Here is a 16489-nt window from a genome sequence, read left to right on the forward strand (position 1 = left end):
GGCGGGTCCTGACAGCGCGTCGTGACGTCATCAGCAGCGACAGCAGACCGCTGAGAAACATGTGCTGTAGCCACGGAGTAATTGTCGAGAAACAAAACAGTTTATCGATCAGTTAAATAATCATCACAAGCGCAGTGAGTATTTCAAATCTGTTTTCATCTCTTGTTGCATTAATCTCACTTCACTCTACAACATGGTGTCAGACCACAATTCCACGTACTTACCATGGTACTGAATGATTATTATAATCATGTGCAATTATGGTCTTTACGTTGCACTCCAAAGAAAGTTCAGAGAATATGTTGGGCTTATGTCCGTTATTTATGGGCCACTTAATGTCTTACTTTATACTGTAATAGTTTACCGACTATACTATTAATAACGTGCTGTAAAACTACCACATAACTTACTGTAATGTTACCATAGTCAATATTCAAGTTTGCTTACTGCAGTTATTATATTATGTAATACTTTATTCTGTGTAGTATATTAAATATTGTTTAGTGATAAATGTTCTACAATTTAGCACAGTTTAAAGATTGAAATGTATTTAGTCAATTTTGATCTATTATAAATTATAATCACATTGTTTTGAGTCATGGCATTGATTTTGCTGTGTTGTTGTAGTCATGGAGTACATGCATGCCCCCTCATCAAGCAGCCAAGGGAACATGTGAGTATTAAATGTGTTGTCAGAGTGCCACAAAAGTCTTTTTAATGAAGTTGTGGCATAAATAATGTTTTTGGATTGCGCTAATAGAAAATATAAATTGGAAAAGAGCATGGCTTAATCCTTATACATGTTGTATATCCAACTAAGTTAAAGAACTTCATTTAAGAATTTTGCATAACACATATCCCAGCAATGAAATTTTATCCAAAATCTTGGTCATGTTCATTTGAACTGTAGTTTCTGTGAACTTCGTCAATTGATCAGACTCGGATGTCCACTTGTCAAGGAATTTTGGCCTGACCTGTTTGCCTTGGTTCAAAATTTGGATTAGATTTTGATTTAACAATGTGTGGTGTAACGTCATTTCTCCCATTGCAATCATAAATATATAGGGAATGTTTTAAGTTTATTTGCAAAATATTGCAATAAACATTGTTATTAATATATATTGTTATTGTGAATATCAATACATTAAAGATGGTTAATAACTAAAAAAGTGTCACGATTGTAAAGACTTTAATTGTTTAATTTATTTATTTTAACGTCATCGAGTGTGTATAGTACTTAATGCTTAAGAGAATGCTTCAAAAGAAAAGACATGGAAAAAGGAAGTCACTCAGATGGGAGAAGACGGATATTTCTGAAATCACTGGCAAATTAAAAGCATATTTTAGACCAATCATTAAACCTGACATCGACTGTACCAGAACTTTTCTGTCCAAAGTTTAAATTCAAGTTGAAGTTCTGGCAAGCGCCTCACGCTGCCCCAGAGAACCGCCGTTATTATCCATCGATGAGTGTCTGTTTTTAATGGAAGGCGGGACTTTTTTATTGAAATGTCTCGTGGTTGTTCTCCCCACTGCTAGTCTTTGCTGTACTTGTGGCGTTCCCATCCCACCAAACCCAGCCAACATGTGCGTGTCCTGCTTAAGATCTCAAGTGGACATCTCTGAGGGTATTCCCAAGCAGGTCTCTGTTCATTTTTGCAGACAGTGTGAAAGGTATTTACGTGCTTGCACTTCTTTGCACTTTCGTATGGAGAGACCTCGGCTTTGGTTTGACCGGCGTGTGTGTTTCTCTAGATATTTACAGCCTCCCGGCACGTGGGTTCAGTGCGCTCTGGAGTCCAGGGAACTTCTCGCTCTGTGTCTGAAGAAACTGAAAAGCACAATGGCCAAGGTCGATGCCGAACAGCCTTCTCGTGATGATAACGGTGTAAAAGCGCAGCCGTTTCTAAACTCGTGTTATGTTTGGTTTCTTACGGTCAGGTGAGGCTTATTGACGCCGGCTTCTTATGGACGGAACCGCACTCCAAAAGAATCAAGATGAAGCTGACCGTCCAGAAGGAGGTGTGCTAGATGTTACACAGCGTGAGGTGAGGTGTACTGTAGATGCCGAGACCAGACTGATGTTGACTGATGTTGTGCAGGTGATGAACGGAGCCATTCTGCAGCAAGTGTTTGTGGTGGAGTTTGTCATTCAGCCTCAGATGTGTGATGATTGTCATCGAGTGGAAGCTAAAGACTTCTGGAAAGCCGTTGTGCAAGTGAGGCAGAAGGTATGGAACGCACTTGAACACAAAACTACTTCAGCCTTCATAAGACTAATGTCGTGCCATTAATGCTGTGTCGTCCTGTCAGACGGTCCACAAGAAAACCTTTTATTATCTGGAGCAGCTGATCCTGAAGCACAAGCTCCATCAGAACACGGTACGCATCAAGGAGATCAACGGTGCGTTTCCCATCATCCGTCTCTCTGTTTCTGTGCGATGATGCGCTCTTTAATTCTCATCAACCTTTCTCTGCTGGGTTTTCAGAGGGCATTGATTTTTACTACGCCTCCAAGCAGAACGCTCAGAAGATGGTGGATTTCTTGCAGTGCACGGTTCCCGGCAGGTATGAAACGCATGTCATGGTGTTTCCCGTCAGCGTGTCAGGAGCGCATGATGTATATTACACAGCAAAGCTCTGCTCTGGACGGCAGATTACATTTACCCAAAGATAAACAATTGAGTTCTCAAATTCTCAGATTTATGCATGATCACACGAGACATTATTTGCACAATCGAATTCGTTGGCTTGTGCTTGAAGTAGATTGTTCAGTTGAAGTATGCCGGTATGGCCAATCACCATGATAGTTAAATCCATGATCCTTCATCCTGGACATCTCTCCAGCGCTCTTGATTTTCGCTTAGGACTGTCTCTTCCCCTTGATGATGTTGATATGAGTGTTTAACTGTTTGCTTCTGAAGGTCTAAGGCGTCTCAGCGGCTCATATCTCACGATGTTCATTCAAATACCTACAACTACAAAAGCACATTCTCAGTGGAGATTGTTCCTGTGTGTAAGGTAAACGCACTTTTACTCTGAGCTCGAGGTTTCATATCTAGAGCACTTTCACCTTACAGAAAACATTCAGTACCGGACAATTATTACAAACTTGAAACATAATGAATTGGCTTGAGGATTCGTAATTATTTTTTCAGTTTGCAGAACATTTGGGCTCAGTCAATACTGGAGATACACACACACACACACACACACACACACACACGCACACACACACACACACACACACACACACACCCTACTGGTCAAACGTTATAGAAAGAAAGAAACAAAGGTTTTGGCAGAGCACAGAACAGATGGGAACTCTTCAGGACAAAAAGCTACTTGCTAAAATGACAACGAGATGATCAAATAGAACACGTTTTATTTACAATTATTTCCATTTGTGGTGTTCTTTTTTCTCAAATGTGAAAAACCAGTCATAGGTCACGGATATATTTGTAGCAATAGCCAAAATTACATTGTAGGGGTCAAAATGATCCATTTATCTTTTATGACAAAAATCATTAGGATATCAAGTAAAGATCATGTTTCATGAAGATAATTTGTAAACTTCCTACCGTAAATCTATCAAAACTTCATTTTTGTGAGTGGGTGCAGCAAAACCGCAAACAAAAATGGCCAGAAATACTCGATCCCATTTTCTTTCCCCAGCACAACAACATATTTCCATTAAATTAGGAAAATAAAAAGAATAGGAAAGTCAAAAATGTCAATAAATGTAAGTCTAACTTAAAATTACACGTGACTATTTAATGGTTTTTAGTTGCATTGAAATTACACAATAATCACAATTACGTTGGCAAAACATTCTATTTCTGTGTCTCCAACAGAATATAAACACATTTAACTGCAGTTTATTCTTTTGACATTAATTTGTCAACAAGGACGTACATCAACCATTACTGATCAGTTGCCGTTATAAGTAACCATTATATAATGTGTATATATATATATAATATAATATATATATACACATTATATAATTAATATACTGTATATATATATATATATATATATATATATATAATGTATGTGTTGTCAAAAGTACCGGTACTTCGGGTCCAAGTCGGTACCTAATTTTCCTAAGACCCAGTAGTACCGACGTACCGGGTCAACCGGGTACTGATGCTCTGTCTGACAGGTTGTCAGTCGGAAACATTTCATAGACGCAATAAAACGTGATGAGCGGATAAGCGCGGCTCCGGTCCACAAGAGATGCGCACAGAAATACTTCAGATTAAAGTCATATCACGAAGAAAACGAACAGAGTTTTGTGGTGAAAGGAGGAAACATCCGGATTTAAGTAACAATTCAAGCGGTAAGTTTCAAATTCTGTTGCGTTTGCGTTATGAATGTTGCAGCATATGTTAAGTTAAAGGTTACGTCAAAATAAAAGTACCTGTTTGCGTGTTAATTTGTTAGCGCCAATGCTAATCCAGTCAAGTGTCCTTATTAACCATTTAATGCTTTTATAACTGTAATGGGGTAAAATAAATGGGAGGACAGGATGGGGTTTACAGTACCTATTTTATATAGGCCTATCTGAAATCTATGTGCTAGAAAACTAACATACTAACTGTATGACTAGCAATGTGTATGTTTTGGATGGATAACTCTATTAGGTTTAAAAAGCCACATTTAAACTAAAGATATATCTTTCGCATTTATTATTTTAATATACAGTTACCTTAATGTAAGTAATCTTGTGTAAATGCAGTATAAAAACTGATGTTTGTTTTAATATTGCATATGCATGTTTGTTCAGTCAGTTGACTTACTGAAGTTTATTCTATTTGTCTTTTACAGCAGCAGTCTGAGTAGGATGAAGACCCCAGTGAGCACACAACTGTTTCAGCAACAATTAACTTGTATACTTCATGTATACAAAATGGCATTGCTTTCTATACATTTATATTAACAATGAGCTTTATTAATAAAATTGTGTTTCAATTAGCATGTACTGGTGTTTTGCTTTGGTACCAAAATTGGTACCGAGAACCGTGGAATTTAACTGGTATTGGTACCGACTACTGAAATTTTGGTACCGTGACAACACTATATATATATATATATATATACTGTATATATATATATATATATATACTGTACAGTAATATGGGCTTTGAACTCTGGTGTGCGATACCTGTGAGTTGGCCAACTCGCCCTGACGAGCACCTGACCTGACGCATTCCTTACAACCGATCTGACGTGAAACCGCTCCAATTAAGAGGCCAATCGGTCCGGTGTCGGAAACAGATGAGTGATCTAACAAAGATTGATGTTTGCACATGCACACTTTCACACACTAGATGGCCTCCGTTACACTTCTGAGTTCTGATCGATTCATAATATTGGAGAGACGAGTTTAGCCAAGTAACTCTTCTCGGTTTCTTTTGCTTGTTATCAGAAATAATCTACAGTCTATTGTTTGTCAATGTGTATCGGAAGTTAAGGGCAGTCCACGAACGCATGCATGCGCTGTGATATTTGTTTATGTTGTCGCTTTGATATCTACTCTCCGCAACATCATTACAACGGTAAACCAACAGAGAGTGTTAAAACAAACCGGTTTGTTCTTGCCATGGCCCGCTACAGCACCTTTGATTCACAATTTAAGGGGGATTTTCTTAATATTATGATTTTTTGCATTTTTGGATTCCAGATTTTCAAATCTCTGCCAAGTAATGTCCTATCCTAACAAACCATACATCAATGGAAAGCTTATTTATTTACTTTTCAGATTGTTAAATAAAAATTGTGGTCCAGGGTGACAAATGTGAAACAAATATGAATAATTGAGTAAGATGTTTTAAAACTCAAGCTGTAAACACTGGTCCAGAAGAGAAAGATATTTGGAAGAATGCTTATAACCAAACAGTTCTTGGCCACCATTGACTCCCATAGTAGGAAAAATTGCATTATAAATGTCTGTTTTGTTGAATGTAGGAAATTCAGAACAGACTCGCAGTGATTGAGTTTTCATGTGATGCTCATCTTTGTGTGTGTGTGTGTCTCACAGGATAACGTGGTGTGTCTGTCCCCGCGGCTCGCTCAAAGTCTGGGTAACATGGGTCAGGTGTGTGTGTGTGTCCGGGTCACCAGCTCCATTCACCTGATTGACCCCAACACCTTACAGAGTGAGTTACACCCCACCCCACCTGTACAGTACGTTACGCTTCTCACTCCGTTCAAACATTTCATCTTGATTGATCTTTTTCTTAGAGAACTCAGCACTTTCAGTTAGACAAAAGCGTGCTCGGATTAAGAGGGAGCAAGAGAGGCCTACATGCGTACTACATGAAGATGATACACCAAAAGTGCTACTGCGTAACGTGATGACGTCATAAAAACTATCTGGCATGCAAACCCATCACCTTTCTGTGGAAATTACAAAAGGGGTTTTTCTCAACCAAACTAACTGCACGTGTACGTAACTGTCCTGCGTGAAGTGAGCGCGACTGAAGAGCAGTGTTGCCAACTGGGCTGTTTGAAAATGCATTTGTGAAAAGTCATGGGTAGTGGTTTCTTGGGCTGCTTTTGTAGTTTACCCCGGATGCCAAAATGTTGGCAAAGGAAAAACGATCGTTGAGAGACTGTTTTCAATATTTGTTAGCACACTAGCTTATACATATAACTAGCTTAAAGCTAACGATCGTATTAAAGGAGTCATTCACTGGAAGTATGTGTTTTTCTTTGTCTTTTGTGTGTTATAAGTTGCCCATGCATGTATTAGACACGTGAAATTGCAAAAATTTAAGTGTCTGAACAAAAGATGTATTTTATCTAGAAGCGAATGCTCACCCAGACCTGCCTGAAACGCCTCGTGTAACCACACCCCCACAACTTGACGTCAGCTGGAGGAGTGATTTGACTAAAACCGCCCAAATCTACATGCAAGTAATGTGGGCGGTCTTGTAAATCTCATTGTACCGCCGCCGGAGCAGCCATGTCGTGGAGATGCCAGGCTTGTTCGACTTGATGCGGCGCCGCAAGATCCGACAGGTGGATGACATCAAAGCACCGCGAGAGCGATTCGAAACCAAACATTTTATGGTTTTCTGAATGGCTCTCGCGGTACTTTGACGTCATCCGCCTGTCGGATCTTGCGGCGGTCGGTACCTAATTTTCCTAAGACCCAGTAGTACCGACGTACCGGGTCAACCGGGTACTGATGCTCTGTCTGACAGGTTGTCAGTCGGAAACATTTCATAGACGCAATAAAACGTGATGAGCGGATAAGCGCGGCTCCGGTCCACAAGAGATGCGCACAGAAATACTTCAGATTAAAGTCATATCACGAAGAAAACGAACAGAGTTTTGTGGTGAAAGGAGGAAACATCCGGATTTAAGTAACAATTCAAGCGGTAAGTTTCAAATTCTGTTGCGTTTGCGTTATGAATGTTGCAGCATATGTTAAGTTAAAGGTTACGTCAAAATAAAAGTACCTGTTTGCGTGTTAATTTGTTAGCGCCAATGCTAATCCAGTCAAGTGTCCTTATTAACCATTTAATGCTTTTATAACTGTAATGGGGTAAAATAAATGGGAGGACAGGATGGGGTTTACAGTACCTATTTTATATAGGCCTATCTGAAATCTATGTGCTAGAAAACTAACATACTAACTGTATGACTAGCAATGTGTATGTTTTGGATGGATAACTCTATTAGGTTTAAAAAGCCACATTTAAACTAAAGATATATCTTTCGCATTTATTATTTTAATATACAGTTACCTTAATGTAAGTAATCTTGTGTAAATGCAGTATAAAAACTGATGTTTGTTTTAATATTGCATATGCATGTTTGTTCAGTCAGTTGACTTACTGAAGTTTATTCTATTTGTCTTTTACAGCAGCAGTCTGAGTAGGATGAAGACCCCAGTGAGCACACAACTGTTTCAGCAACAATTAACTTGTATACTTCATGTATACAAAATGGCATTGCTTTCTATACATTTATATTAACAATGAGCTTTATTAATAAAATTGTGTTTCAATTAGCATGTACTGGTGTTTTGCTTTGGTACCAAAATTGGTACCGAGAACCGTGGAATTTAACTGGTATTGGTACCGACTACTGAAATTTTGGTACCGTGACAACACTATATATATATATATATATATACTGTATATATATATATATATATATACTGTACAGTAATATGGGCTTTGAACTCTGGTGTGCGATACCTGTGAGTTGGCCAACTCGCCCTGACGAGCACCTGACCTGACGCATTCCTTACAACCGATCTGACGTGAAACCGCTCCAATTAAGAGGCCAATCGGTCCGGTGTCGGAAACAGATGAGTGATCTAACAAAGATTGATGTTTGCACATGCACACTTTCACACACTAGATGGCCTCCGTTACACTTCTGAGTTCTGATCGATTCATAATATTGGAGAGACGAGTTTAGCCAAGTAACTCTTCTCGGTTTCTTTTGCTTGTTATCAGAAATAATCTACAGTCTATTGTTTGTCAATGTGTATCGGAAGTTAAGGGCAGTCCACGAACGCATGCATGCGCTGTGATATTTGTTTATGTTGTCGCTTTGATATCTACTCTCCGCAACATCATTACAACGGTAAACCAACAGAGAGTGTTAAAACAAACCGGTTTGTTCTTGCCATGGCCCGCTACAGCACCTTTGATTCACAATTTAAGGGGGATTTTCTTAATATTATGATTTTTTGCATTTTTGGATTCCAGATTTTCAAATCTCTGCCAAGTAATGTCCTATCCTAACAAACCATACATCAATGGAAAGCTTATTTATTTACTTTTCAGATTGTTAAATAAAAATTGTGGTCCAGGGTGACAAATGTGAACAAATATGAATAATTGAGTAAGATGTTTTAAAACTCAAGCTGTAAACACTGGTCCAGAAGAGAAAGATATTTGGAAGAATGCTTATAACCAAACAGTTCTTGGCCACCATTGACTCCCATAGTAGGAAAAATTGCATTATAAATGTCTGTTTTGTTGAATGTAGGAAATTCAGAACAGACTCGCAGTGATTGAGTTTTCATGTGATGCTCATCTTTGTGTGTGTGTGTGTCTCACAGGATAACGTGGTGTGTCTGTCCCCGCGGCTCGCTCAAAGTCTGGGTAACATGGGTCAGGTGTGTGTGTGTGTCCGGGTCACCAGCTCCATTCACCTGATTGACCCCAACACCTTACAGAGTGAGTTACACCCCACCCCACCTGTACAGTACGTTACGCTTCTCACTCCGTTCAAACATTTCATCTTGATTGATCTTTTTCTTAGAGAACTCAGCACTTTCAGTTAGACAAAAGCGTGCTCGGATTAAGAGGGAGCAAGAGAGGCCTACATGCGTACTACATGAAGATGATACACCAAAAGTGCTACTGCGTAACGTGATGACGTCATAAAAACTATCTGGCATGCAAACCCATCACCTTTCTGTGGAAATTACAAAAGGGGTTTTTCTCAACCAAACTAACTGCACGTGTACGTAACTGTCCTGCGTGAAGTGAGCGCGACTGAAGAGCAGTGTTGCCAACTGGGCTGTTTGAAAATGCATTTGTGAAAAGTCATGGGTAGTGGTTTCTTGGGCTGCTTTTGTAGTTTACCCCGGATGCCAAAATGTTGGCAAAGGAAAAACGATCGTTGAGAGACTGTTTTCAATATTTGTTAGCACACTAGCTTATACATATAACTAGCTTAAAGCTAACGATCGTATTAAAGGAGTCATTCACTGGAAGTATGTGTTTTTCTTTGTCTTTTGTGTGTTATAAGTTGCCCATGCATGTATTAGACACGTGAAATTGCAAAAATTTAAGTGTCTGAACAAAAGATGTATTTTATCTAGAAGCGAATGCTCACCCAGACCTGCCTGAAACGCCTCGTGTAACCACACCCCCACAACTTGACGTCAGCTGGAGGAGTGATTTGACTAAAACCGCCCAAATCTACATGCAAGTAATGTGGGCGGTCTTGTAAATCTCATTGTACCGCCGCCGGAGCAGCCATGTCGTGGAGATGCCAGGCTTGTTCGACTTGATGCGGCGCCGCAAGATCCGACAGGTGGATGACATCAAAGCACCGCGAGAGCGATTCGAAACCAAACATTTTATGGTTTTTTGAACAAGTTGAACAAGCCTGCCGTCACACAATTGCAGTATTCCACCAATCACTACGCAGTAGTGAACTGGCCAATCATAGCACACTTCTCTTTTCAGAGCGATGAGCTTTGTAAAATATCCTCTCGTTTCAGAGAGGCGGGGCTAAGAGGAGATACAAACATGTACGGTATGTGGAAAATACTGCATTTTTTAACCTTAAATCGTGTATACACATTGTAATACATCTAAAGCAAACAATAATATTTGTTTTAGCCGCGTAAAATGACCCCTTTAAAAGGCCCCAGAAAAAGCGTCGTTTTTGACTTATTGAGGTCTTTAAAATCCTTGAAAAGTGTAAAGCGATGGAAACAGCTTCTGGTGGGAATGATTGAGGAGCTGATTGATTGATGTGTTTTATTTCAGTTGCGGAGGTGGACGCAAACACTTACTGGCGACACCCGTTCAACAGTCTGTGTAGCCCTCGGCAGTTAGAGGAGTTTATTATCATGGACACAGACATCATCAGAGATCAGAGACTGGGGGCCGGCGCCGGTCTCACATCCAACAGGGTAAAACCGAGATTAAAAAATATACACATGCACATGTTGCTGGTTATTGGTGTGCAACTAAAATAGCAAATGTTGGAAATGTCCAGAACAATAGAATTGAATATTTCATTCAAAGAGACTTCATGTGTGTAAAATAAATAATGATGTATGTGTGTTTGCAGCACATGTTAGCTGAGGTTTGGGTTCAGAAGACGTCAGACATGGACTCTGGTCAGCAGTATCACTGCAGAACGTTTCTGGGTCACCTGCTGAACATCGGAGATCTGGTTCTCGGGTCAGTTCACTTACACACACGTCTTCATTCATGGCCTACAGCTGATGATGAGAACTGACACTCTGCATTTTCACTTTAGCTTTGATTTCGCCAACGCCAATATCAATGATGAGTTTCTCAATAAGATGAACCCTGACCGCGTCCCTGATGTGGTAAGACACTACACGTCACTTCTCTAGACTGTCACACAGAACGAGCACAGGTGTACTTCAGCACATTCAACTACACCTTAAATCGTGATTTACACAAAATATCGCATAAATCGACTTGTCTAGAGCGATTATGATATCGCAAAGTCTGTGGTTATGTTTCATGCGCTGTTTGAGTCGCTTATAACGTGCATTTGAAAAAGCAACACCCGTCAAACGTCATCATTATAAATTTACCTTTTATCGTGAGAATACCCGAGGAGAACAGTGATAGGAAGATCCCCATAGGCATATCCTGGATCTAGGTGCGTTGTGGTACTTCTTCTGCGGCGTCTATTTGGAGTTTTGTGTGTGAGAGCGCCCTCTGGCTTTCATATGCAGCAGTATTTAACCGTACTTCACTGAAGAGCTGCGCATAATAGATTTCAGACAACAGCTAGAAATTGTGTGCCGTTTTTTTTTTTCCCGATTATCGTGTAGCACTAGTGTGAACACAAAGAAACAATAATACACGTAATTCATAAACGGTAAATGATCCCCAAATAGTCACACCTGTTGTCTTTGTTTGAAAATGACCAGCATAAGAAAGGATTAGAAAGTAGGTGAAGAAATCAAAACTGAGGCTTACGATCACCATGTATTTTTGTTGTTGAAATTTGTATTGACTTAAGAATTAACACAATTTCTTTCATTGTTGTAAATCAAAGTTCACATATGACTGTAGTCTTAAAGCAAAAATTGACATTTCAAATATATTTTTGAAACGAAATGTAGTCTTTGAGAAACAAAACGAGGGTGAATGTGGCATGTGCATGAATTTGCTGCTGGTGTTCAGGTGCTGATAAAGAAGAGTTACGATCGTGTGAAGCGTGTGAAGAACAGAATCTGGAAACTGAAGGAGTTGGACCGAGAGAAAGAAGCCGTCGACACTGATGATGAGAGGTACGCTTATCAGGAAATTGCAACTGCTGTTCAAATGCTTCTGAAGAGATTCACTGAGATCAGCTGCTCTGTGAGAATAAACCGCAGAAAGGAATCTACATGTGTTGTTATTGTGCTGTTTGACGTTTCTTGTAGACAATATCATGAGTTCCTGGAAGACTTGGAGGAAGATGAAGTCTTGAGGAAGAGCATCAACATCTTTAGAGGTAAACACACACTCACGCATATGTGTTCTCACTGAGTTCCCAGCAAACACAGAACTTTTACATAACCTTACCGTTTGGGTCCTGTTTGGGCTTAAATAATAATATTCCAAGTTTGCAATCATAAAAACAAAATGTTTCCAGAATGATGCAGGGAGGTTTTTTGAAATAACGTAAAACACAGGACGTTCTCTAACGGATATTCTGCAGATAATTACATGTTTATTCATAATTAACTTTAAATGTCTGATGTTTAGGTTCCACAGTGCTTATCTGCTTTTTTTGCTATTGATAGTCTCCAGAATTGTTTATATTTTAATCTTTCTAGTGAGTTTTTCTCACTATAGTTTCTTTTTTATGGACTCAAAAGTGAAAGTGTTGCTGACTATTTAGGTTTAGAAACAATGTGTTGTCTTTATAATATCCTATTTACGATTTATCTAACAAATTCTAAACGTTTCTCTTTCTTTACACAGAAAAAATATAGATTGATATATATATATTAGAAAAGGGGGTCCCTCACAAAAGGTTAATCATATTTGGGGGTCCTTGGCATCATAAAGTTTGAAAACCCCCGTGTTAGAATGCTCATTACTCATTACTAATTTAAATATATTTAATGCACCCGTTTATATTTATGCTCAGCTCACATCACCATATCAAAGTGTTTTATAAAAACTAGTAAACTGGTTCATTAACATTACCTAATACATTAAGTATAAAAATGCCAGCGTAATATTAAATGATTGACATTGTTGTATTTATTGCCATAACTTAAGAGCAGTTGTAGATTTGTGTTTGTTTGTTAAAAATTGAAGCAGCTTGAAACATGAAAACGTAGATTTAACTGCAACTAATGTTAAAGAATTTGGCTTTAGAATAAGATTGGTACCCTTTTCCATACCTAAAAACCTGTATTTTCCTCCTAAGAACTTCTAATGGGATCGTCGCCTACACTAGACTCCTCTGAACTTCTCTCTCTCTCGTGCGCTCTCGCTCAATTTTCAATTTCAAGGTACTTTATTGGCATGATTGCGTGTTCTTACAATATTGCCAAAGCATTGAACATATAACAAAAGACATACATTAAGTACAAACATGAGATTAAAATTAAACTAAGGTGCTGAGTAAGGCATAAATATAGAATGAAATATAAAATAGAGTATATGTAAGTAAACAAATTAAATATGGAAAAAAAATCTCTATCAAAAGTAGATTTCAGGCAGAAACATGAGAATGTCATAAAGTCAAGAGTGTAGATGTGCATTGATTGTAGCAGATGAAGGCAGTAGTTTGTGCAGCTGATAGATGAATGAAGCAGCAGCTGATGTGTGTCTCTTCTCCCCCACTAACATCTGCACTCGCTCTGTTTCTGAACACCTATCAAACTCTGGCATGACCTTTGACATTTTGTGAAAGTGTTTCTCTCTCACATCTTTAAATTGATCACAATGAAGGAGAAAGTGTGTCTCAGTCTCCACCTCACCAGTGTCACAGTGTGCACAGACTCCATGTTTGTCTGTGTCTGCCTCTCTCTACGGCCAGACTGTGATCACTGAGTCTGTATTTGGTCAGGATCCGTCTCTGTTTCACATCTCCAACAGTGTAGATATCATCTGACACATTGTATTTTCTGTTTAGGGTCCGATAGCATTCTAGTTTACTTTGGGTTTTACTTTCCTTTTCCCAATGGTCTAAATATGACTTTTGACCTTCTTTGATCATTTGGTTTATTCTGATTTGGTTCTGTTCGGTTGTGCCGGTGTGAAGTTTCAGAGCCAGCTGGCAGAAGGGACTGGCTTTAGGTCTCAGCTCTTGGGTTTTAAGTGCTTCATATTGAAGTGTGTGAGGAGGACTTGAGTTAAGGTGTGTCCAGAATTTGAGAGAACGTTTTTGGATGTGTATTATCAGGGGGTATCTGCCTTATTCAGCCCTGCATGCATTATTTGGTGTTCTTCTCTGAACTCTTAAAATGTTTTTACAGAATTCAGCATGCAGGGATTCTATGGGGTGTTTATCCCATTTGGGGTAATCTGTCAGACACTGTGAACCCCAAACCTCGCAGCCATATAGAGCTATAGGCATAATCAACTATCAAAGATTTGACACCAGACTGGAACTGGAATGTCTGTTTGGGTGAATCTGCCTTTGATGGCGTAAAACGCACGTCTAGCTTTCTCTTTCAGTGCAGAGGGATCCTGACCAAATACAGAGAGAGAGCACGAGTGAGAGAGAGGGAGAGAGAGAGCACCTTAGTTTAATTTTAATCTCATGTTTGTACTTAATGTATGTCTTTTGTTATATGTTCAATGCTTTGGCAATATTGTAATAACACGCAATCATGCCAATAAAGTACCTTGAAATTGAAAATTGAAATTGAGTGAGAGCGAGTGAGAGAGAGAGAGAGAGCGCGAGAGAGCAAGCATGTAGCTGGTATTGATACATGGGACATGCGTATTGGAACCGTTTCAAATTTTTCAGTATCGAAATATCGATATTTTTGACAACACTACTCTCCACACACATTCTCTGGGCCTGAACCGCATCAGTCTTTCACTTTAGATAGTTTACTGTTAAATGGTGTGTATCGACTGAAACAACAGCAATATATCCACAACAGAAGAGTAGAGGAGCGTCATTCCAAAAGTATTAAAATAATAGTACAATGCAACAAGTACTGTAAGACACATTTGCATTTGAATGATGCAATAATGTAAAAATGACTGAGCGCTTCTTTAAACTCACCCACCAATTAGTTCATTTGTGTTTGTTTTCTGACAAAATAACTGAAAGTGTCTTGTAGTTGATCGTGACCGTAGTTGTCACATGACTGGATAGTGACGCTTGTAATTCTCATCTGCTACTCATGTGATGGTCCCTGTACAGACACGTCAAAGATCCCGGTGGAGAGCGACACCGATGATGACGGGGCTCCCAGGATCTCTCTGACAGAGATGTTGGAGGATTTGAGTTTGAGCGACGCCACCGGTGGAGAAGGAGCCGACATGATGACGGATGCATGAGTGCAGACTGGCACTCCGTACGTGAACGCTTTCAGTGATGTTATTTTGAGGTCCAGATGTCATTTGGAAAGCTGTGGTGCCATTCTGCATTGCCTCAACTAACCCAATAAAAGACTTCCCCGGTGTTTTTCTGTGAATGTTTGACTGACTAAAAAACATTTGATCATTGTCATAAGGGTTGCATTAAACGGTTCCTGTGTAATCGCTTATGTTATGGATATACATTTTGGAGGTCTAGATAAACCGGTCTGCTTGGATTCTGTCACGTAAGGGGCAGACAGCAGGGAAGCGGATCAAAATGCAGCAGGTTTATTTGTGTAATCCACAAGCCTATAGAACACGAGGTGACGGGAGCAAACAAAGATACCAAGAACAGGAAAAAAGAATAAAATAGCAATCGATGACTGACAAAAGGATCAGCTGAGACAATTAAACATGGCAACCAACAAAGCAAACAGGAAATACTGTACAATATAAAAGTCCACAAAAACCCAACAAGAGACCCAGAGAAGGGGGGTTTTAAGGATGATTTCACTGAATTTAATGCAAATAATCTGGCAAATTGAAAGGTTTTTCAGTGTTGGATTTGAAGCATCCATAAGCAGAACTGTGTATTGTAGTTGGTATTACAATGTTGGGGGTGTATTACAAAAAATCCTAATTTAAAAATCCAATTTTGGTTAGGACCTCATTTAAGACGAAATCAGAATAACATACAGAATGTCCCGAGTGCTGTAGCTTAACTACAGATAGGAAAGGGGTACACTGTTCTTATTTCATCTTTAATCCTTTTAACAGCTCAATATCATGACATTTTGAGGTTTTATTATAAATGTCCAAATATTTACACGCATACAACCACAATAAGAAGAACCTTAAAATGTTTTTTTTTCATAACATTTTCTTTGATTGGATGTATGTGATTTTGGCATGCCCCACACACTGCTCAGCTAACTTCATTGAGTGTAATAAATTAATAAAATACATAAGATTAAAATATTATTGTCCGCTATTTTATAAGGTATTTGATATAACGTTTTTTAAAATAATTCATATTCTATTTTCATGATAATTTTAAGCATTCTGCACGTGTCCCTGAAATTGCTGTCCACCCTGTCATTATGGGATGAATGCCCTTGTAAGAAACCAACTGATGTACTCCGTGACATCCCTTCCCCATTGTGCCTTAAAACATCTGCTGCACACACAGTGAGTATCTA

At 39.0% G+C, this 16489-nt stretch overlaps 1 protein-coding gene across 1 annotated transcript; it reads left to right on the top strand.

Moving 5' to 3' along the window:
• The first annotated feature begins 17 nt into the window (after positions 1 to 17).
• On the top strand, positions 18 to 15394 carry nmd3 (NMD3 ribosome export adaptor). Its single transcript, XM_057351228.1, has 16 exons — positions 18 to 134; positions 628 to 673; positions 1540 to 1674; positions 1756 to 1852; positions 1942 to 2022; positions 2103 to 2231; positions 2314 to 2404; positions 2490 to 2568; positions 2925 to 3021; positions 6044 to 6161; positions 10533 to 10678; positions 10840 to 10952; positions 11032 to 11104; positions 11937 to 12043; positions 12179 to 12249; positions 15133 to 15394. The coding sequence occupies exons 2-16, from the start codon at positions 630 to 632 to the stop codon at positions 15267 to 15269; spliced, it is 1518 nt and encodes a 505-aa protein (XP_057207211.1). The 5' UTR covers positions 18 to 134; positions 628 to 629; the 3' UTR covers positions 15270 to 15394.
• Positions 15395 to 16489: the final 1095 nt, after the last annotated feature.

This window comes from Triplophysa rosa, linkage group LG14 (assembly GCF_024868665.1).
Source record: "Triplophysa rosa linkage group LG14, Trosa_1v2, whole genome shotgun sequence".
Taxonomy (NCBI): Eukaryota; Metazoa; Chordata; class Actinopteri; order Cypriniformes; family Nemacheilidae; genus Triplophysa; species Triplophysa rosa.